The sequence below is a fragment of the Watersipora subatra genome, chromosome 7 (genome assembly GCF_963576615.1).
Source record: "Watersipora subatra chromosome 7, tzWatSuba1.1, whole genome shotgun sequence".
Lineage (NCBI taxonomy): Eukaryota > Metazoa > Bryozoa > Gymnolaemata > Cheilostomatida > Watersiporidae > Watersipora > Watersipora subatra.
Window position 1 is genome coordinate 64,876,519 of NC_088714.1, and position 24,612 is coordinate 64,901,130.

The 24,612-nt window shown below is 34.0% G+C and overlaps 2 protein-coding genes across 3 annotated transcripts in view; both read left to right on the forward strand.

The window, feature by feature from the left end:
• The first annotated feature begins 4,964 nt into the window (after nt 1–4,964).
• Nucleotides 4,965–24,612, forward strand: part of LOC137401223 (MFS-type transporter SLC18B1-like) — a 36,800-nt gene continuing 17,152 nt past the window's right edge. Inside the window, exon 1 of one of the 2 annotated variants that reach the window (XM_068087625.1) lies at nt 4,965–5,093. In XM_068087625.1, the coding sequence (XP_067943726.1) occupies nt 5,019–5,093 (75 nt within the window). In that variant the 5' untranslated portion in view covers nt 4,965–5,018. Of the gene's footprint in view, nt 5,094–23,924; nt 24,046–24,612 lie in introns of those variants that run through there. The other variant, XM_068087624.1, reaches the window with a different exon arrangement.
• LOC137401226 (MFS-type transporter SLC18B1-like) lies at nt 5,986–17,734 on the forward strand. Its single transcript, XM_068087630.1, has 10 exons — nt 5,986–6,053; nt 6,393–6,540; nt 6,992–7,060; nt 7,928–8,015; nt 9,186–9,328; nt 13,179–13,274; nt 14,164–14,273; nt 14,491–14,586; nt 15,337–15,508; nt 16,701–17,734. The coding sequence occupies exons 1-10, from the start codon at nt 6,004–6,006 to the stop codon at nt 16,926–16,928; spliced, it is 1,200 nt and encodes a 399-aa protein (XP_067943731.1). The 5' UTR covers nt 5,986–6,003; the 3' UTR covers nt 16,929–17,734.

Consider the following 24,612-nt stretch of genomic DNA (forward strand, 5'->3'; position numbering starts at 1 on the left):
TTTGATCACATTATATTACATGTAGGCCTATATGCAATATAGTATATTATTGTTACATATTATATCATAATATTGTAAAGGTTTTGTGCCACCCTTATTTTCCTCTACTAGACAAGACTCGGTGCATGAGTTTATACATATATTTTTTGCGTCGTTCATAAGAGTACAAGAATAGTCAAGCACATGCAATGAACAGGCCTAGAACAGCTCTCCTCTCTAGCATAAATGTTCAGGCTTATATAGTGGGTAAAGCCGTGGTCACACGGGCACCGAACCGAACTAAATGACGCAAAACGACGTCGTTTTCAGCTCTAAAAAGTTCGGCTGAGGACATTTCTGGCCGAAACGAACTATTTCGGTACTGCTCGAAATTTCGTGCCGAACCCTTGCTCTTATTGGCTGGTTAAAATTCTAGAATTCTAGCGAGCACGCGTCACATTTCTTCTTACGTGCGTGTGAGTAAAGTTAAAAAAGAAATGAGACGATACTTTTATTTTGTTAAATAAACAACATGAAGCAATTTACGACAAGGTTCACCCGGACTTGTGATTGGGTTGCATAAATGTAAGATGTTGCACTTAAGTTTTGCATAAATGTAAGGGAATGGTTGTGATTTTCTTTCGTGTAGAATATAAGTAATGTGTCATATTCATCCTGATGAACTATCGTTGACTGATTTATTTATGTAAAACCACAGTACTATGATAAAGACTGTTTTTGTTTGTTATGTACTCAGCATAGAAAAACATTCATATGTTAATAAAAAAAATATAATTATGTTGATGGGAAGGGTTAGCAAAATATTTGTATCGAGTGATTTATTTTGAGCAGCCGAACGATCTTCTGATAAATCTGCTGTGTAATTATAATTTATAATTGTTCCTCAAAGTTTTTTTTGTTTACAATAGAAATATTTAACTCAAATACATAACAACTACTAATGAAACCGTGTCCTGTCTCTATACGTATGGTATCTAGGAAGCGAAGTTACTTTGGTGGCCGTGTGACATGTGCCACGAACCGAACCAGCCTCCAAACCGAACCGATCCTACGTCGGTTCGGTGCTCGTGTGACCACGCCTTTAGCCTACCCTCTCGTTCTACTTGGTTGGGCTTGACCCAATTGGCTTGGCTTAGCTCTGACTCATCTCGTTATTCTGCCTGACTGAGCACAGCCCGGCTCGGCTTAGCTCAGCCTTAGGCTTATCTCTCGGTGGATCACATTCCACAACACTCTCCCCTCCATTGGTGACCACAGTCTCCAATCTAGACCTTGGGAGAGAGCTTATGGTAGCCACCCGGCAGACTTCTTCCTCTCCTGTCAGGGTTCTGTCCAGGTCCTCGTCATCCGCTTCGGAGACAGCTTCTCTGGGGCAGCTCGTGCTGGCCTCGGCAGTCGCCTCCTCCCACTCCTGATCTTCCTTGGGTGCCGCCACACCTACCGGCTCCGGTGCACCCAGTGCTTCCTCAACTTCTTTCAAGCTTGTTGTGACCGAAGTCAATAAATCCTGTAGATATGTTACCTTCGCTGTCCATCTTCTCGAGTGCTCTAACGTCATCCAGAGAAAAAGAGTGTTTTAAAAGGAAAGCTTTGGACGCGTCTGTGAGGACCGTTTTACTGCTTTCCTGTTCGACCTCCAGACTGTTTTCCAACAATTCTATGAAGTAACATACCCCTTCTCCGTACCGTTCCGGCTTGCTAGCGGTCCGGGCCGGCCTCGGATTGTGCCGGACTGGAGCTGATGGGATTTCTGGAGTTGCGGTTTTTCTGGCCTCCTTCGGGTTTGATTCTGGTTTTCCTGGAACTTCTTCTAGTGGGACTGGATTGACTTTCACCAAACTCAATCTTTGGTGATCCCCTTCCGTCAGTCCGGCCAGGTTTTCTTCGGCCGGAAAATTTCTACACTGTTTGGCTAGCATCGCATTTAGTGAATATATTTAGATAATTTATTCTGCATTTATTTTATTTATAATATAACTTATGTGTATGTGATCCTTTTAAAAAGAGTGGTCTTAATTTGTTGTGTGTTTGATTTAAGTCTACTGGCTGATTGAAGTTACATATCACTGAATTCAGAAATATAACCACGTTTTCATCTCTGTTATGTTTACATCTTTATCGAATATGAAGTTGATAATTTCTCCGATAATATTGTTGCGGAAGTCGACCAATCTCCATTTTGGCCAGGCATCTGAGTGTCCCTGGACAAAGTGTGTTTAGATCAGTCAATTTGTAATTAGCATTTTTGTATTAATCTTCGAACAATTTTATGGGAGTTATCAGGCCGTTATTTTTCATTCTGACCAGGATGAGTTTGGACGGAGAGTGGGTAATTTTGCCACTTGTATTTGCAAGGTATGATTATTTCAGCTGATATAGTTTAGTGAATCAAAACGTATATTTCGTTGACTATTTCGTTATGAGATTTACTGTTTTTCATGGATGTCATGAACAAGTTTACCAATTATCTTGAACAGCTCAGTTTATCACTAATAATGCAAAGAATGATCATTAAAGTATCTTTTGCTAACATCATCTAGTTCAACTATTATAGCAATGTTATAGCAATGGCATAATAAATGCTTTAATCATTATTACGTAGCTATCAACAGAATCATTTCTCTCGTTTGAAGCCCATGGCAAACGTCGCAGAATCTGAAAACAAATATGGTATTCACTTTAAATGAAAATGTGTGATTCACTATGAAAAGTGATTTCATTGACTACTCAGCTTGAAAGCTGGTCTAGAATTGTACTCAATTGTGAATAGCTCGATACAATTTTTTTCTAGACTAAATCGACCTTGGGCTTGCTTGCTCGTTTTACACGAGGCCATTCTTGGTCAGTGATGAAAACTATCCAAACAATTGGCATGAAATCGGCAAGTTAGTTTGAACACAGTTTTAGTCGAACAGGCAGCTGATTCTGGTCGAGAGGTAAAGGGCTGCTATGGATCTTTTTAATTTTAATGAATTAAAATTACTATATAGAGTAGGTAGCAAGAGCAGAACTCTGCTAATGGTATATAATTTCAACTTAAAAAAATACATCACATGTTTTACAGTAGCTATGATTAGCTTCCGTTTAAGTTAACTACAATCTCAAATATGTGATCATTTCACTGTACAGTAAATTAGCAATAGAGTATACAACCCTATATCAATTTACTGCTTGAAGTATTACCACTAACCAATCGATCTAACATCAGCAGCTAACCGTAAGTCACCAACCTATATCTGACTTACAAATTTCAGTAAAAACTATTGTCGTCTCCTTTGTACCATCATCTTATTGCGCTGAGTAAATTAATTAAAAACATCAGATGAGGCTTAGAGTATAGTATATATGGTAATATTAATGTGTGACCCGCTAAACCTCAGGATGGCTTTCCTTTAGCTCCCAATTAATAGCAATAATTAATCTTCCTTATTAAGGCAAGTGTAACGAGACGCTATGTAAGTTAGCTCTACTAAAGCAATCTTAAATTGCTAAGTACAAGATCGAGCTGGTGAGTGTGAGACAAAGCAGGCCATCAGAATCAACTCAAGTACTAGTGTACTTTGGTATACCAATCAGGTTAGTAGAATGTTTAATAACAGCTTGTGCGTCCTGTGCTGCAATGTGCCTCGGAATGTTGGAGTTCTGCACCAGACAGACCGGACCTATGACAAACAAGAGGCTGTGCAGAGGCGAGCTGTGCATCTAATCTGTGATGTTAGGAAAATTGATAGAAAGATCAGTAACAGCACTTTCCTTCAGCAGCTGCAGCTACTACTACAATCCGAACGCCGATCTTAATGACGACTTAAGATCTTCAGTCAATATCACCACTCAAACTCGGTAGTGTTAGATCGATATATCAAATGTTACTTTTTGTCGAGTAAACATCAGCACCAGTACTTCATATCACAGTTCAACATGCTACACCATCAGGGCTCATTCTTTATATGTACAGCGAAAGCATGGAACTTACTACCATCCAATAGCAATCTTTCAGTACCGCCTGACACCTAGTTTGCGTGCATTGTACTATAATCAACTTTGTTCCCGACCAGCAACAGTGTAATCGTTATTGAGACAATGTTTCCCAAATTCCGGTTTTTTAGTGCTGGAGACTATATGGACACTGGTAAACACGCAGGCAAAAAGTTTTTCTTCATCAGTTTTGTTTTTGTTCTACAGCCTCAGTTTTTATTGGTCCTTATGTACATAAATGCTTGCTAAAGATATTGAAAATTAAATTGTAATGAATATCAGTTAGTATTAATCGTTTGGGAACATTTAAAATATTTTTAAAATGTCAAGTTTAAGGTCTATTTGGCTGAAAAAATAGGCTCTTATTTCAGATGTTTGGGCTGTGATGTTAACAGCCATGGTTGTTAAACAAATTGACTTTTGCTATTTGTCATTAAACCTGTTGAAACCTCAAGAACTCAATTGATTTTTCTTGCCATTTTCCTGATTTTTAGCCTAAATTAAATGTAAGAAAAAGAAAGTAAAAAAGCAGATGTATTGCCAGACTATAAACTAACAGAGTGTTCATGTACAGTTTTACTGGTTGATATGCAGTCTAATGTTAAAACTTTAGTACTATAACTAGCTTAAAGGAGCTAGTCAACCAGTTGGACCACGTATTTATTACTATTATAGAATTTTAATAGTATAACTAACCTATAGGACAAGACAACAAATTAAACTACATTTTCTTCACTAATGCTTTAATTTATGACTCTTCAGGTACTCTTGCGTTTGATAGAGTTACATTCTTACACTGAATCTCATTCTAAACTCTGTTTTGCATTTTAGATTAATTAGCTATGATGGAATCAAGTGATGATGATGAAACTCAGCTGTTATTTGCCAATGATCCTGACATGAAAAACAGTCTACCTGATACAAATTCTAATAAAAAGTATGGAATGATATTATTTTTGGTGTTTCTACAATGTTTATCCCGAGGGTCGGATACATTGATCTACCCATTCTATCCAGAGGTAGCAAGGGTCGAAGGTGTCACAATGGCTTACATTGGAATTGTCTACTCCGCCTATGACCTTGCAAGATTTATCTCCGCTCCATTTTTTGGGACAATTGTAAGTCCACCTTTATTAAATAGTAAAAAGCCTTATAGTACATATTTACTATACAGATCTATTTACTAGAAGTATTTTAGATACAAAAGAAAAAATATATTTAGTGAAAAATGAGAGAACTATTTACAAAGAAGCTGCAGTAATCACTATGCGTTTAATTTGCCTTTCATTAGTCCAAACATAGCGCAGCTTTGGGTTTCATTTAAGTTTTGAATTACAAACTTAGAGCATACAGTCATTTGATCTACCAAAATGTAGTAGATTATAATACAAGAACTTTTCACGGAAAGCTAAAACTGACATTGGATTGTGCATGAAACTGCTTTAGTTTAATAGTTCTCGTCGCGCACATACAACTCCCACATTTCCATGAGTATCTTTAGATTTCAAGCTAAGATTAACTAATGCTAACTGCACCTTTTAAACAAAAGACTTGATGCAGGGCTGCACTCATGTTAAGAACTGCTTAGGTCTTAGTTATTCAGATAGTTAAAGGTTATAATAATCATGTCTACTCAATGCAGTTAGAACATAAATACATTCCCAATAGAGAGAAGATAAATCTAACTACACGTATTGTGCTCCAGCTTATCATATGTGCAAAGCAGTAAAGAATCTTATTATTATTTAATAGTACAATGAGTCCATTTCTACATTTCATTTGTTAAACTTTAGGATCTGCAATTTATGAGCACAAACTAGTAAGTTTTCATTTTGATTAATTTTAATTATACCAAAATATTAATAGTTGGATTGGACTTCATTTACCAATTTATTTGACCCCTTGAATTTCTCTCTACTTTCAAGTAACTATAAATAAAATCAATGTGGTGTCTTAATACACTTGATATCAAAATCCACAGAGAAAATTTATTTATTGTTTTAGCTAACTAGTTGGCCACCTAAAAGTATGTGTATGGTTGGAACTCTTATATCAGGAAGCGGTCCAATACTCTTTGGGTAAGTTCATATACCTGTAATAAGATTTATAACAGCAAATTGTAAAATATAGAAGTTTTATAGTCAAAGTTTATATTTTCAAAAGCTTTACTGAGTTATTGCTTATTTATTTACCTAAAATAGGTGATCATATTAACGACATTAATAATCATGTTATATATGTTAATAACTCTGCTGTGATCAGCTGCCATTTTTCCTTTAGGTTTCTGTGAAATCTATAAGAACAGCTCAAATAAAATATACTGCAAACAATTAGTTATCCATTTAAATTGGAATTCTTAAAGAGTTTGTACATCTGGTTGTGTTATACAGTAAAAAAAACATAAAAAAGTATTTTAGATATGTGGGAGCAATATCAAGCGGATGGAGCTTCCTAGCCTTATGTACCATACTGCGAGTTTTTGCAGGAGCGGGTTCTGCCATGGTAACCATTTCAACTACAAGTATACTACTAAAAGCTTCAGGATTTCAGTCTACCAATGTCATAGTATGTATATTGTTAATACAGCACAATCGTTATACACTTCTGTATTTCAATACTTGATGTAAGTGTGTTCAACGTCTTTCAACATAATAATACATATGGCTATTTTAATAACCCACATCTACACCTTTCAGTTGGAACCAAGTCAGTTATTTATTTTCAAGTATAGTATACATCAGATAGTTTGTAGTGAGACAAATAATCATTCAAATACATCTTTGCAATTTTATTTAACTTGAAAATATCTGTGTATTAGTCTGGTTAATTATACTGATTATTGACGGTTTTTCTGCTTTTTTACATCTCTTTTGACTTCAGTAAGTAAGATCATGCAATTTGTAATGAAAAAACGCTAAGGTTTTCTATCAATGTGTATACTATTCTTATATCTAACTTGAGTTTACCAAAATTTAAAGACCATAGAATGTTTTGAAACTCCACTTCTTGTTTACAGGCTATAATAGAAGTAGGGACTGGGATGGCTTTTGCTTTTGGTACAGCACTAGGAGGCACATTATATGAGGTAAAGTTTCATTTCTTATCTGTTAATGCATTATTTAAGGCTAAACCTCTGAAAGGTGGGTAAAAGTATTAAACATTGTAGCTACTCTCAACAGTAACTTAAAAATCTTATATTCAGAGAGATAACTAGAAGGTTAGTCATTACCAACCGTGACATTTTGCCTATTCAAAGAAATAGGGTCTTTACAACCTGATAAAAATTTACCTGATTTCCTCTGGCTGAGATCTGCTGATTTAAACTGTTAAGATGTGCAGTAGCTAATATAGCCTTAGAGAATTCAAGCTCTTTTGCTTTTTCAGAAATCACCCATGAAGTTTCAGAATGCCATGTAACTTTGGAGCATTGCCTCTCATTAGTGTTATGGTTATAGGTTAACTGTTAACCAAATAGGTAACTGTATGATTGTAACTTTACATTATAAATGTTCTAATTACACTGGTTTACACACTCCTAGTGTTCAATCCTCAATCTTTAGTCTTATAGCCGGGTTGATGACAACTAAACCGACACCCACCCGTACAAAGGGCGAAAGCAAACTAAACACTTTAGAAGACCAAGTTTAAACATCTGTAGCATCATTGTGTGCTACACCAGTGATGCATCATGGCAGCATTTAGAGAAAAAGGATAAACAAACCTATTCATCAGCCACAGCAACAGGATTTAAATGCTGGCATGTCTCGACCTGTTCTTGCCTGCTGGATACCATTACCTTCATATCAAGAGAGTGACTTTGGTCTAGCAAATACCAGAAATTATTTAAACACTTGCATGCAGCTCTAGAGAAAATGGCAAATGTCTTCAATTGTCCATTTAATTCAGATTGGTTATTTAATTATTCCTTGTTGCCAACTTCTACCTGTTTTAGTTTGTAGGATATACTGCAACATTTTGGATCTCTGGTGGAGCTTTGGTCATCTCAACTCTGTTCACTGCAGTTTTCATTCCAGCTGTTGGTAAGTTTGTGAGGAAGGCAATATTACCAGAGAGAAATGATAAAACTGTATAACTCGTAAATAATCTTTGTTTGACAGCAAAGACAACATTACTTACATCCTTATTATAGCAGTAAATATTTAGTGATAGAATACTTGGTATAGGTTCTTGAAACATCAAATTTTTCCTACAAAGATTTTTCCGTTCACTTTCTATTTAAGCATAGAAATGATATTTTTACATTCTCTGCTTAACATTCATTGGTAACTGTTCTAGTATCTGGTTAGGATGTATGAATGGCCACAATGAATGTAGTTCTCGTCAGTTGATTGTCACTTTATTCGTTTAATTATGCCAATAGTTAGGAGATATTCTTCAAACACTAGTACCACATGTCCCAGTTTAAGTAAGTGAGATATTAATGACTAGCTGTTGTGAATCATAAAGCATTTGTTAATTTGGAGGTTCCTTTTGTTGAAAAGTTGAAAATTTGCACACTCTCAAGTGATCCTTTGAGGTGGACTCAAAAACCAGCTAATGAACATTGTTAGAAAATAAACTGTTTATATTAGCTAAAGTCATAAATAATTTAAATGCTTGGTATGAAAGGCTAAGCTTGTTATTTTAATGAAAGATAATAACATTGCTTGCAGCAGATGTGAAACATAACTATAGACCTTTGTTAACTAGACGTGTCATCAATAAGTGCAATTAGCTATTTGACACTAGTCTGCTAAAATCATGGGATGATAGGATTTTAACCAAAATTTATTCTCAAAGTATAGTTAAATATTTTATGGTGTCTTTTTGTCCAAGCATCTTAAGCTCAACATCCTTTTAAGGCAATGCATCACAATCTGTAGTTAAATAAAGATTTCTGTAGTGAAAGGGTTTAAAATCACAAGTCACTCAAAATGACTGTATAGTGAAATAGTCAATTACTGACAGGTACAAACTGTTATAACAAGTTTCAACAGGTACTGACGGATGCTAACATCAACTAGCCATCTAGTTACTTAAGCTATTGACAGATACTAGCAAGGGATAACCTAATCTTTACTAAAAAGAAATATCATGAACTATGCCAGTATTATCAGAGGCTGACTAGTGCTAACAGGTAGCAACAAGTACTCACAAGTGCTAACGAGTAGTACAAGACAAAGTTCCACAATTGTTGATTTTTATTTCAGTGGAAGAAGAAAATAAATCTCAACAAGGATTTTTCCAACTACTGACCATACCAGGATGTGTGCTGTTATGTTTGACTTATGTTCTGGCAAGAATGCAAGCCATGTGTCGAAACATTGGTCTAACAGAGCTGTACATAGAAGAGGTGAGTATTCCGCTGAATTTTAAAACTGGCCTAGCTATTTATTCAATATTCTGAAAGTCTCTGTACAGAATTGTACAAAATAGTGAGAACTGTCCAGACTGTAGATATTAAGTACCAACATAAGATTCATCCTTGATTTTATCAACTAATAGGGTAATAAATAAATACTGTGTTTTCCTTTGATAATCGATAGTGCAGTTATTTATTAAGAGCTTTGTGTCTCGTCAAGCTGAGAGCAAAATTAAAATAATTTGACAAAAGGTGATAAACTAAGTAATACCATAAGATACAAATGCTGATTTAGCTTTTTAGCTAAGGTCTGTCGCTTTGTTGAAAATGAACTTTGGGAGATAAAAGGAATTTCAAAGACCACTGACAGTATCTTGGTTATAGACAGATTATCTAACAGATAATCTTACAGTAATCTTACAAATGCCTGTTGTAAAATGTAAAATTAATTACGAGTTACGAATTGGTTAGACTTAGAAGGAAAGATGTGTAAGCTAATACACAAAGCAATCACTGGTAGGAACTTTTGTGAAACGCATGTTTAACGAACTTCGTTTTATTGGTCTGTTGAAAAACGGAAACTGCGCTTGTTAATTTACTCTATCGCTATTAAAATAAATGTTAAAAAACAAATTGAAAAATATTTATTTAAGCAGAGATTGTTTTAATTTAAAATAAAAAAATAACGTAAAATATTTTTTAAACGAACGAAGATTTTGTTCATATTTAATAATTGTGGAACGCAAGGTACTAAATCAGAATCCCAAAAAACATAATGTAGCTGGGAAAAGTCTTCCCAGCTGGAATAAATTATTAGTGAACTAAATGTAGATGTAAAATAAATAGCAAGTATGTAAACTACAAAATGTTAATGCAGCGTATATATTTTGGTTACATACATAATCAGTACACGAGAAATTCCACTGTCATACAGCCCACGACCAAAGTGATATTGGAAAAAAGAAAGGCTACTGATGGTTGAGAAATGCAATATTAACAGTCAAATGGCACTGCTGTGCAATAGGATAACTGCAATGATAGCTGTAATGTACTGGGTGTTATTATGTACAACAAACAGCAATAATGAAAGGAAAAGATTATATGTTTATATCTCTTCCCTGCAATAGGAGAAGCGCAATATTAGAAGTGAAGTGGCAAGCTGCTGTGTAATATACACAGGCTGGGGGACTGTATATCATTGGTCATAGCAACCAATATCAAGAAGTTGTAATATTTATCTATATTTTTGTATTTATATCTAAAACAATATGCTGAATTTAAAAATTTAAACAGATTTTAGCTGGTTGTCATAGAAATAGATGTATGTCTATAAGAAAATGTAGGCTTATTACTTAATTTTACAAATATTAAAAACGGCTTGGAAGTACCGCGATATTGGGCACAGCCATAATACCATCAACAAAATCTTTAGAAAAACAATAACAGTAACATATTGCACACCGTCGATCACTATATAGTTCAATCTTGTAAATTCGAATAATTATTCTTATAACTAAATCTTATAATAATCTTATAAAATTGAATAATTATTCTTACAATTAAATATTGTAATAATCTTATAAGATATGTTGGAAAAATATCATCGTCATTTCCTTTACTTTCACTGCTTTGGACATTAGTTGGCATACCAAAGTATTCAGTATAAGTGTTCGAAATGTCAGAGTCTGACAGAATCGGCAAAAAAGAAACGATTACTTTTCAGTACTTCTACATTTATTACAGAAACCTTCGGCAATTGGACAGTGCCATAGACTGGTGAAATGTGCACATTTTTCTCGTGAAATGTGCTCAGCTTAATAGTTTTACTATCTGTCACATGGCTTTTTTGGCGTTTTGTTTGCCGGTCTTAATTTTGATTAAAAAAGGCTTTTCAGGTTTTACTGGCGATTTTAGGTCAACTTAATCTGTCTAGTTATGTTTTATCCGATCAGATGGGTAAGTTTTAGAATATTGTCTCAACTTTTCAAAGACTTGGTAGCATATTTAAATAGATTTATATGTGTTTGTATCATTATTATACTTAAGCGACTACACAAAAATGGTTAAGTTTTTGATGGGATTTCGGTACAAGGTTTTGGTTACGGCTGTTGACGGATAATTTTTTGGGAGTTGTGTGCGCATATGCATTTATCATAAAACTCCTAAACAATCGCTTCGCTCGTGTTAGGTCATAAAAAAATTCGCCAAATTTGAAGTTCGAGATACAGTAAAATATTAGCTTTATCGAAAAAAAAGATGAAGAAACATCGCGTTGCATATACTTAGGTCCTAAAATATTTCTGAGCAGGAGCATCAAAAATCGTGGAGGCAAGACTAAAATAATTACCACCCACATGGTGTATTCGGTATATGAAAACATATAATACCAGTATGTTGTTGTAGCTCAGCGGTAGAGTATCCAGATAAGAAACTTGTGGATGAATTTGTTGTGAGTTCAAATCCATAAGAATGCACAATTTCAAAATGAAGATTTTAATAGCTATTGCCAGAATGCAGACAGACATAGGACATAAAACATACTTTAAGAAATACAGTATATAGCAGCTGGTATTAAAAGATATATGTTGCTGAAAAATATGAAATTTTAAATTTACAGTGCTTTGAAAACCTTTGCAGTTGTTTTTATTTTCTCTTTTAAATTATTTTAACTACAGGAAACAGTTCTCTCATGATATGTAGTTTGAAAGTTAGAATGGCAAATGTTGTTATATGTAAAATACAAATCAATTTTCTGTCCCAAAATTTGTTTATTACTCGGGCAACTCCGGGTAGCACAGCTAGTGCTGCCTGCTATATAGCAGTTGTTGCTTTGTGAAGCAGCTTTTTGGATAAATGTATGTAATTTTGGTTCTTGATAACGATGGAAAGAAAATAATTCCGGTAGCCAACAGAAACAGAAAAAGTATTAATACCCACATCATTATGATGTTATTCACATGGTTCTTTTAAATTTAATAGTGGCTCAACAAAGAGTCTGATAGTTGGCACAGCTTTAAAAACTTCATACGGTAATTGTAATAAGAATGTGATCAATTGGAACTATTTGGTGAGTTAGCGACTACAACTTTCAGGAACACATGAACTTTCCGGAGCTCTAGTTTTTCTAAGCTTAAACTAAAAATAGAAGCCATTTTATGAGCATTTTTCAACACTACTTGGAGTATTTGGAGTTTTATAAAGAGAAAAGGCATTTCAAGTTTTATAAAACTTCATTAGTAAAACAGATCAAAGAAATTATAAGCAGTCACAGTAACTAAAAAGTATCAAAAATGTTGCTCTGAATGATTGAAGTAAAAAAATGTCGTGCAGCATCCAATCATTACTCTTTTCTAGTAGCAGCGAGTAATAGAATTAGTGTTACAACTAAAAACTAAAATTATCCAGGGTAATTAGTTCTGTATAGGAGGTTTATCAAATAAACATTCGATATATCTAAGGTAGTAGTTTCAGCGAAGAAATTTGAACTACTAAACACTCAGTCATATCCATGGTAGCTGATTTGGTACAGCAGGTGTATTTCCTATGCACTCAATATCTTTAGAGTGGTTTGTTCAGTGTAGCAGGTTTGTCACCTAAGTATCAACTCATTGCTGCCTTCATATTTCTTCCGAGCCTGTGAATCATCCAATGCTTGTAAAAAAGGTATTTACATATTTACTTGATATGCTGATAATAATCACCTACAACTCTATTTTTGCTAAAAGTCTATAACTTTAAGTTCCAACTTGGGTCACCTAACTCTTTTATCTCTTCAAGTACTTTAATTTTGTCCCAACCAGACTGTATAATCTGATCAAGTTTACATAACTCTATTTTTAAGCTCGGAAGTAATCCAGCTGTTCTTGGACTCCTCTATGCCGTGTGGTCAGCCATTTACATTGGTTCTTGTGCCGTAGCTACAAGGTTACTAAATAAGGTAAGACCTGTACCTTCTGTAAATAATGGAACACCGAGAGTAACAGTTTTCAGTCTAACAACTGTATATTCTGCAAATTTGTTCTTATAGAGAAAAGTCATAGGTAATAGCATAGTGTATATACAATTGGCTACAAATTACACATTATAGAGTATAGATTAAAAATAGGAGCTATAGTCTTTAAACTAATGATTATAGACTATAGACTGTAGGCTTCAAACAAAAAATATAAAAAGCTATAAACCCTTAACTAGAACTATAGGCAATTAGCTGTCAGTTATAAACTATTGACTATCAACTGTTGGCATGTCATATAAATTAAGGACTATTGATATTTAGGATTGCAGATAGTTAACTATAGACTTGACTACCACACAAAAAAACAAGCTGGTAGAGTACCATGATAGATTATAGATGATAGATTACCAACTTCAAACTGTAGATTACAGATTGAAAACTATGAACTAGTCATTGTAGACAATAGATTATAAACTATAAAATATGAACTGCATAAATCTTAGACAGCACATGACACTTGGCAGCTTATGGATAACAGATAAGAAATGGCAGACTTCAGATTATGAACACTAGATGGCGCACGATCTAGTTACTTGTTAATAGTAATTACTTTTAGTCATTTTTGTATTTGTTTATTCTTAAAGACCTAGTCATCATACGAGTTTGTTTAACAGAACAATAGATTAAACTCAAGTATCTCAAGTAAGTATTGCATATGACATAGTGTAAATACTGCAAAATACAAAAAAAATTGTTCTTAACTGTTCACCATTGAATAGCGTAATTTTATTTAGTTTTATTATGCCACAAAAAGTTGTGCAATAATTTGTTGAATAAATCTTTTTATATACACTAATGGTTTGTTATACAGTTTCCACAGAATAACTACCGTGCTTTGGTAGTTTCCTGGATTTTGTCTGGTGTCACGGTTCTACTAATATGTCCTTCACCTTTATTAGACTTCATCTTTCATGGCAAAAAGTAAGTAAACACATCTACGTAATTCATTTCAAGATTAACATTTGAGAGTTTTGATCAAAAAAGGTGCTAATTTGGTAAGATTTTTTGGTGTTTACATATCTGTTATTCTGTTACTTTTTGCATGCATTGCTGCTCATACATACTATAGTGCATCTGGATAAAATATGTAACTTTTAATGTGTCTGTTGCTTGTGCGTTTATCCCTGTCTCATTTCAGGTACTTTTGGCTCACCACCATTGATATGGCTTTTGTCTACATTCCATTATCGGTTACCTATATAACACCTTTTCAGGCAGCTTTAAATCTTGCTGAGTAAGTATTGTCTATCTCTGTCAGAGTAGAGATATTTATAGAGCTTGCTAGATAAAGAAATGACACAGTTGACTGCAGTGTAGGTCGCTGTCTTGCCACCATTAGAGAATTGTAGTTCTAAATGGTGTTACAGCAGTTGTAGATACGTCATCAATAACATGAAATCAGTCATAGATGACATCGTCCAATTATTTATATAAGTCTCCAAATACTGGTGCAATCTTTTTTATTTAATTGACACCCCAACAATACCGTAAGTTTCGCTCGGACATAGAGTTACCAAAGACATAGAGTTACCAGTTGTTAAACGTGTAAGCTATAACATAATAATAACAGACGATAAATCTAAGACATTCTAGTGGTACAATATTAACACAATAAATTAGCTCAAGGCATGATCTTGATGCTCTTTTTTGTTCTGATGCCCGACACTTTAACTGATCTTTTCTATACTGCGTATTGATAATGATAAACTTTTTAAAGTTGTATAGAAAATATAGTCAAAGACTTTTTAATCAAGATTTACCATACTTACACCTAACTATTTACTTATTTGTGCTAAAATTGTTCTACTAACAAGGCTGCTGTTTTTTTTAAAATATATCACCTTGATTGTCACATTCAACTATAGTCAAATACTTCACTCATAGCATTCATATGCAATCAGAACTCAGCTGGGTTTTACATGTTTTCTGAGTAATTGGTAAGTCACATACAAAATATTTGCTTATATTTTATTAAATGTTTCAGGATGAATGGATATAAAAAAGACAATCTGCACACCTATGGAATGGTAACAGGTCTTGTGAATGGTGCAATGTCACTTGGTTCTACAGTTGGGCCTGTTATTTCAGGAGTTATCATTGAGAGCACAGGTTTTGGATGGACCACAACTTATCTAGCATTTACCAACTTTGTATTGGTTAGTTGTGAATATGTCTGCAGCTAGTTTTGACAACATAAATTTGGTGTTTTGAAAGAGAAAATCTAGAAAATTGTTCTTTATCTCACATTCTCAACCATGCTTGTTTCCGTTCTCCTGACTTCTCATGGTTCTCATGGTTCTCATGGCTTCTCATGGCTTCTCATGGCTTCTCATGGCTTCTCATGGCTTCTCATGGCTTCTCATGGCTTCTCATGGCTTCTCATGGCTTCAGAATTCTCTACACAGACTGCGTTATTCCTTTAAAGTGACACATAGTTTTATTTTGTTTAGTAATATTGGTCTTCGACTAGCTTTCAAAGAAGTTGTAACTCACAACATATTATGCTGTACTTTTACAAAGACAACTACTGTAAGTTTACTTGCATTATCTTCAAGTAAACTTTAAAATTAGCAAAACGATTAAAAAGTATTCACATTTGTAAAACTTAGTTACAAAAGACTAAATGGTTGGTATCGCATAATAACAAATTCATATTTTTTTAACCAATTAGCTTGTGATCCATCAGGTAAACAGATGCACACTATAAAGTCATATCAAAGTTATGACAGTCTGTACTAGATGAACTGATTGTCTTTAGTCTACTCCTATAATATTTGCAGTAATTATGCTGATCTCTCATTTGACTTATCAACATGCACTTGTCTCTTATTGGTCTATTGCAATGTCCGCTGGTAAGATTGTTTATTCCGCATACAAACAATGCTAAAAAGATAGGTTTAAGTAAATTATAGTATTTATACTTTAATCAACTGACTGTTCATAAATATCAATGATCTGTTATATTCATGTGAAAGGAGATATAAAGCAGTATTTTTCAAGCCTTTGTTGTAGATTACATACTTCTACAGAATTAATAATATAGAAGGTAAAATTTATCAATGCTACGTGAAGTTTTAAAATACCGCTTAACTTTTGTTCATAGATTTGTTTTACCACAACAGAATTATTCTTGAAATATTGTTTATCAACTTTCAATGTAGTTTATAGTATTCATTACCAACTTTTACATTATCTTTTACTTAACATACTTAGTACCATCCATTGTTAACATACCAGCTGTTACAATGTTAACAATCATCCAATGTTAACTTATACCATATCAAAGGTTTTTAGTTATACCGCGTTTGAATCTGTTTAAGCTTTTTGTTTTATCTTTTCTATTTGCAGGCACTATTTATTGGATGCTACTCTATTTATATGAGAATCACGGGTCAGCCAACAGAAGTAGTAGAGTCTCAAGATAATGAAGAAGTCACGGAAGAAGCTGTGTACGATACAGAGAAAGTAGACAATGTGAGAGAGGTTAATGAGAAGATAATAGAGAAATACTTGAAACATGAAGACTTGACTAAAGTTTATCTTCAGCAACCAGCCTCTGACTCTAGTACTAAATGATGTAGGGTTGACTTGATGGAGTTGAGTTTGTAGTGTTTTACAAACCTAAGATTAGAGATATCTCACCCATCTCTAAATTTATTTTACAGATTGTAGTTATTATGTTCTATTAATCGATATATTTCATTTATGCCCATTCTGTCAGTCATTTTCTATCTCTAGGCATATGTTTACATTAGAGACTACATCAATATGTAAGGTAATGAGCTGTACACAGCAATTAATTAAATAAGCAAACAATTTACAATTGGAAAACTATAAGAAAGCAAGAAAATGAATAATTTTGAAATTGTTGAAACTACAATATACTTTAATTGTGTAAACCTAAATTTCAGCTTTCTTCTGTTTAGTGTTTGTTATGTTATGCTAAAATTTATGTAGTCTCAAATTGGGGTACATAATGCTTCATTTTTAACTGGCTGTATTATTTTATAAAGTACAGTAGTTAATAAAAGTAAAATTCTATCAAATGCAGTCAAATGTATAGCTGATAACTTAAGTTTTTTGTTCAACATAAATCGGTTCCACTTTTTGATACTCTATTCGCTGTGGTTTGTTGGCAGCACTATTTGGTTGTCAGCAGTTCTTTTTGATTCATCAACAGAGTATAGTTTTCTATATTCATGTATGATTTCACACCTTGATATGTGACTATCTTCTAGAGTTTTTATGCCTGTAGAGTAAGGAAGGCTTCTGTTGGAGGTTTGTTCTTATTGCACAGCCAATATATTATAGCTACAGGCCATAATTTGTTACATGGTTTTACTAGCATATATATATAATAATAATAAAATTACCATTATCTAGCCACAAGTGAAAGCTGCAATTAAAATAATATGACAATTTCAACAAGATTAATCTGACCTTTTGATATGGTACAAGGCCTATGATTGGCTGGTGAAAGCCTGTTGGAGCTAATGTACTAAAACATGAAGTCTTAAGAGATTCCTAAAGTTTTTGTAAGAAATAGATCTATCAAACATCTGATCTTTTTTTACATACTCTTGAGAATTATTTTAAAGCGTTTATACCTCTATGAGAGCAGAACGTCATGGATTTTGTTTGTTTTACACACATGCTAGTTAAATGAATTAATAAAGATTGTAAAATAAATTTATTAGAAATGTCAACTGCAAACTCGTTTGGCGTGTTAATTCTGTGTTGTAAAGATTGTCAATATTCAAAGTCATCGTGGTGCCTATGAGGTCTTTTACTGATATGCCTGTTCTTGTATGTTGGTTTGAAAATGAATGCTTTTGCTGCGTAGCTTTGGTTGGTGCATCTTTCTTTGTGAGAATAAAGAATAAGACAGCACTTATCACTCCAAATAATCAGTCTGCACACGCTTTTTCTTCTACAGCGATAGCAGGGCGACTCAAACAAAAATTAGAACCAAAAAGTCTCTATTTAGCAGCTAAACAGTGTCAATTTAAAGGAGGAATACATAGAACATTGTTGAGTAATGCAGAGACAGCATTAGAAACATCGCTCTGTATCTTATTTGTAGACTAGATGAACGTCTGGCATTGCTCGGGTAATAAAAAAGTCTTTGAACTGTAAACTTATTTTTATTTAACATATACAACATCTACCATTCCAACTTTCAAACTACATATCATGAGAAAAGTGCTTTGTGTATTTGAAATACATTAGGAGAGAAAATAAAAAAACTGTAAAGGTTTTCAAACCTTGTCAAAAAACTGTAACTTTCAAACTTCTTATCATGAAGAAAATTTTTTGTGCAGGTCAAATGAACCTCACAAAAATAAGACAACTATAAAAGGGTTTAAAGGTAAATGTGAAATAATTATCGACTAATAGCTAAATTAAGTCTGTTTTACTAAGATTACAACAAAACATGATTCGGGAATGATACAAATAATACCAACTGAAAAAACCAAAATAAAAATCCCTAATATGTAGATTTAATAATAACAATTCTCGCATAGAAGTGCATGTGTATAACAAAAGGTTACTGTTCCACCAGAAGCTATCCATCAAAACCTTGAATACGACGATACTGGTACCTTTTGGTCCTGATACAAATTTAAAACTGAGATATCATACTGTCTTTGTCTGACCAAATGGAGAGAGACTGTAGAGGCTCATTTCAATGAGATAATACAATTATCCGCGTGAAAAGAAATAGCCTTGACCGCGATACAGCAATTGAACCTTACAAAAAAAACAAATAAGTCTAAGAAAACACAAAAAACTAGCGTGTTTAATAGAACTAATAGAATTCATAGAGTTTCAAATATTACATCATTCATCAAATGCTTACGCTATACGGTTTCTAAAAAAATCTCTGATCAAAATGCTTTGTATAGCTCAGTAGTCGAGGGTGTGGATTTAAAACTTGTGGTTGCAATTTCTATGAGTTCAAATCCATCAAAGTGCGACATTTTAATTTCAAGATTTTAATAGTTATATCTAGACATACCGAAGGACCAGCAATGAACAGTTGAAAAAATATAGATTAGTGTATATATAAATATAGTTATTTCTCAAACAACTTGTAGAGATATATTTAGAGATTACCAAGAGATGATAACTCTCTCATATATACTTCTGTTAATTAACTGTGATACAACTTTTACAAAAAAGCTTGTTTCCACTGTTATTATTCTTTTCAAGTTGAGCTGTATTTATAGATTGCGAAGAATGAGCATGCATTCTGTTTATAGATTGACAAGGATGAGCAGGGGCTCTGTTAATAGATTGTCAAGGATGAGCAAGTGCTCTGTTTGTAAATATTCAATTCACTCGGAAACCCATTGAGTATTGTTAGTTATTATTGTTAAAGGTTGAATTGCAACAAAATTCAAATTACAGTTATTTGGTATCAAAAGGTTCACCATGTCTTACTCTGCTGTGTTGTAGGTGCAAAATATGTGGAAATGTAATTACAAGCTCCTAAAAGCTCAAAAACAAACAGTTAATCGCCGCCATCACAAAACCGCCGTAGATTAGAATCTCTTTCTAAAACGGCTCAAATGGGATGCAGTTGTACAAGATGGCTTGTGCTTACACTTTCGCGCAATCTCATTTGTCGAAATATTTTCACAAATATGCTTCAGGCATTCAATAAAACCATGTCTATTGTTCTTATGCGTCTATTTTTTCATCATTGTGATGCTGTCACTTTCAGCACTGATATCTTATAACTTACCGTAAAAATTCGTTTAATTTCTTAACCTTAGCTCGCAGGAGTGCATATCATTGTCTGATAATCATGATGAGCCTGTTGGTCACCTGTGATAATCGAAAAATGCTGCAGAAATTATTCACGCTGTTTGGCAGGAGGTATTGGTCACATGATCAGATTACGACTAGAGGATTAGACCAAGTTGAAACAAAACTGTAAAGTAGCGAGCATCTATATTTGATACCGGGTCTTCGGTAAAACCCAAAGTATTCGTCATAAACTAGGGCTACGATAAGTTTTATATTGAGCCTTTTATTGGCCTTTCAATTCACGTGAGACCACCATGTGACAAAAGAATAACCAAAAGTAATGACAACGTCAGAGAAATAAACTGATTCCAATCTATGGCGGCTTTTCGTTTTTGAGCTTTTAAAAGCTTGTATTCACATTTCAAAATATTTTGCACCTACCACACAGCAGAGTAAGATATGGTGAATCTTTTGATAACAAATAAGCGTAATGTGAATTTTGTTGCAAGTCAACCTTTAATATATTTATTGGTAATTCAGATTTATCTCCCGTACTCTGTATAACTTTAATCTTAATCAGTTTAATAAATACCTCATAGAAAATAATTTCTCAGCTCAAATCCTGAAAATTTTCAGATTCAAAATGATCTGGGCTTTTAGCATATTTTTGTTGATTGGGGATACAAAATGAATATCACTCTAGAAGTATTACAACCATTTGTGCTGATGGTAATATTCCCTTTTTTGAAAGTGTCAAATCTTCCTTGGACTCCTGCTATTCAAACTATTATGATAACTTGCTCCATTATTAATGAATGCCTAGAGCTTTGGTTGATACTTTATTATTGGTTTCAAATAACCCCATTGTCTATAGTTGTCAAATAGTGGCTATTTGTATTATTGTAGTTTTAACATTTTTTAACGGCAGAGCTTAGCGACTGGGACTGTAATACCAATAATAAACTTCTCAGCCACCACGGTTACCGGACCAAACCTGCGACAGAGCGAGGCAGGCCCGGCCACCAGGAAGAGCCTGTGCGATTGAGAGCAAATTGAGGGACCGAGAGAGGAGACCACGGGACCGGGAAAGCGCCATGTAGATAAACAAAAGAAAAGGAACGGATACCAAGCTGTGACTAAAAATATAAAAGGCATAAAATATCGTTTAAAAGTTAGAGTCGCAGCGCACGCGCTCTCTGCACGTATGCTCCTTGATTGTCATGCATGTATATTTATATATTTATTTAATAGATATATATCTCACTGTCACTTAACACGAGGTGTTGTTATTTGACTGTCTTGAGGAAGGTAAAGGGAACTGGTCGTTTCCTTTACACATTGAAACATTCAGCAAAGTGTGATGGTTCATTTGAGCTTGATTAGTAATTGAGCTCAATAGTTGTTGTAACGTTGTAACAAACAGTTCATTACATCGTGCTGCCTTTTAAAACATTCCAAACGTTTAAAATCATTCACACTCATCAGAGAAGTCCTCAAGTGAGTTGGACTTAAGTTTTCAGTTTTAGTAAGTTAAAGCTGTTTGTAAAATTGTTAGAGAACTGTCTGCCACTGCTTATCTCTTGCAGTCCGTCAAATACTCAAGTTCTAGACTGTTACGAAGTGTGGCATATAAAGAGGTGATCTTGAACTGAGTATTGGTTTCCAGTCTAATAAGTAACTAGAGATTCACCTACTACATTACTATATATACATATGAGATTGAATTTCATTTATTCGGCTCCTCTTACTAATGTTCTACCAGACAAGATTAATCTATGTATTCCCAATCTATCAAGATATGCATGACTGACTCATGTTTCAACAGTCTCTGCTTAGTGCAAAATTCTGTAGTGGAAAGCCCTATATTTGGTGGCTAGCCTCAGATATAACCACCAAAGATATTTATATGACTTATGGTGCTTTAGAATGTCACTTGCTGGTTGCACAACAATGCACTCTGTATCATAGCAAGAGTTACTGGTTTCAAGGTCTTTTACAGGTTTTATCTTAGCCTGCTACCAACTTTTTATTTTCACCCAAACTTTAAAAAGTTTCCATGATATCTCTTACCATTAAAATAAACAAGAAAGTCGTGTTTAACAGCTGAGTTGCACCGATAATAAAAAGATTTAGCATAGCAAATATATTTGAATCAACATTCTTTCTTCTTTGCTACACATTTGTTCAAGATTTAAAACAACCTATAAGCAGTGGCAGATAATGTAGTTGCCGATTGCTAAGTTTTTTTTACTTGATGAATTAGAGTAACTTAAGCTAGTAAACTAAGCTAGTTGAAATCTTGGCTATAATAAGAAGTATGAGCATCTGAAGCCAGCATGATGCTCTCTCGTGCAATCATGATCGTCAACCATGCTAGCTCAAATGTGAATCTGTTAAATATTGATAATTAAAGATTGGCAGGTATATTAAGTGCAACCACAATTATTCTATTGCATTGTCAGGTAGACCCGTGTGATAATGAACAGCCAGCCTGTTTGTAGAGCCCTTGTTTCCAAGTTTATTTCTAGTGTAAAGCGGGCTTTTTTTCTTAGATTTTAATTGTTGTAGCTAGACATACTGAGGATAAACAGACCAACAAACTAACAAAAACTGAGGTTTTCATACATAGATAGGCTTTTTGGAATTTCTTGAGTATGTATGCTTATACCATACCATTACACAGCATCGGAATCACATTCATATGTGCTAATTACAATAAATCCTAAAACTCACATCAAACTGCAATCTAATCATTCAGTCATAATCAGAGTCACTGAACTCAGAGGTTTACCAATGTTTTGTTTCACTGTCATGTGAAGTCAGAAGTTGACCGACCTCTATCTCGGCCGAGCATCCGAGACACCGGCTATAGCCACAGCCCTATGCGGCTTGACATAAAATGGCCCATCTTTACCATATTGAGAGAAAGACAACTCAGTCCCAACAAACCGGAACAGAGAACAAATTGGCTAAAGGAGCAACAGGCTAGACACCGGCTGACTTAAAAGGGACCACATAGACACCCAATCTGTGTAGGCGGAGCCTACGCTATATAAGGAAAAAGCCAGGCCAAGATAAAAGTTCAAGGAGAAACTCCAAAGAAAACCATACTTATTATTTGAATGCATTATCGGTGCTTTATATATTCAGACACAAATATTATAATTTATTAAGCTGCGTTCACAGCCAATTTGTCAACAGCTACCAATGTTTTGTTTCATTGTTATAGAAATATCTTGATTTAAATCTAAGTGTATGCCTTTGATAGCTTAACGAATAGACAAGACTGTTGAATACATAGAGAGCCAAAACAGAGAGCTGCTAACGGAATATAACTCAAACAGAAAACAAGACATTTGATCTCTACAACGACCCCATGTCCAGCCACCTAGAGCCTATTTATAATAACAACAACCTCAAGTATGTAATCATTTTTCCTATGTTCAACTTAGCGATGAAGAACAACCCTGTATCAATAAACTGCTTGAAGTATTTTCAGTAACTAACCAGTCTTTGATTAGCGGCTAATCGTAAGTCACCAACATATACCTGGTCTACAAATGTAAGTAAAAACTATTGCCAACTCTTTTGTGGATCATCTGATTAAACAGAATCAAACGGTAGAAACACGTCAGATGAGGCTTAAATTTTGGTATATGTTGTAATATAATCTTAGGCTTATAATCTTAGGCTTGCTTCGTTTAGCTCTTAATAAAGATTTGTAGATGTTTAAGTTACACTCCACTGTTAGATAGAAATAAATCATCGTAATTATCATGGCAAGTGAAGCAAAACGAAGTTTGCTAAGGTTGTTACTACGTTAGTAAGTTTTACTAGAGAGATCGTGGATTATTCAGTACAAGATTGAGCTGGGGAGTGTGATACAAAGCAGACCATCAGAATCAACTGAAGTACTGGTATACTTTGGTATACCAACCAGGTCAGTAGAATGCTTAATAACTCTTTTCTTTACCAGTACAGTTTCTATTTAACTTCCTCAGTTATCATATGTCCTTATATATGTTAATACCTACCAAAGATGTTGAAAATTAGACTGTAATAAATATCAATTAGTAGTAATGTTTGAGAATAATTGAAATATTTTTAAAGTGTTAAGTTTCAGGTTTGTTTGGCAGAAATAATAGGTTCTTATTTTGGATGTTTGAGTTCTGATGTTAACAACCATAGCAAGGAAATTAACAGGCTTCTGCTATTTGTCGTTAAACCTGTTGAAACTTTGATAACTCAAATGATTTTTCTAACCTGGAGTGAATGTAAAATAAGTTATCGATGGACGTAGAAAAATCAGATATATTGCCTGCGTATAAACTAACAGAGTGTTTGTGTACAGTTTCACTGATTAAAATGCAGTGTGATATTAGGGTTTCAATACTACAACTAACATACAGGAGCCAGTCGACAAATTAAACTACATGTTTTTTACTTGTGTTTAATTTATGACTCTTCAGGTACTCTTGCGTTTGATAGAGTTAAGTTCTTACACTGA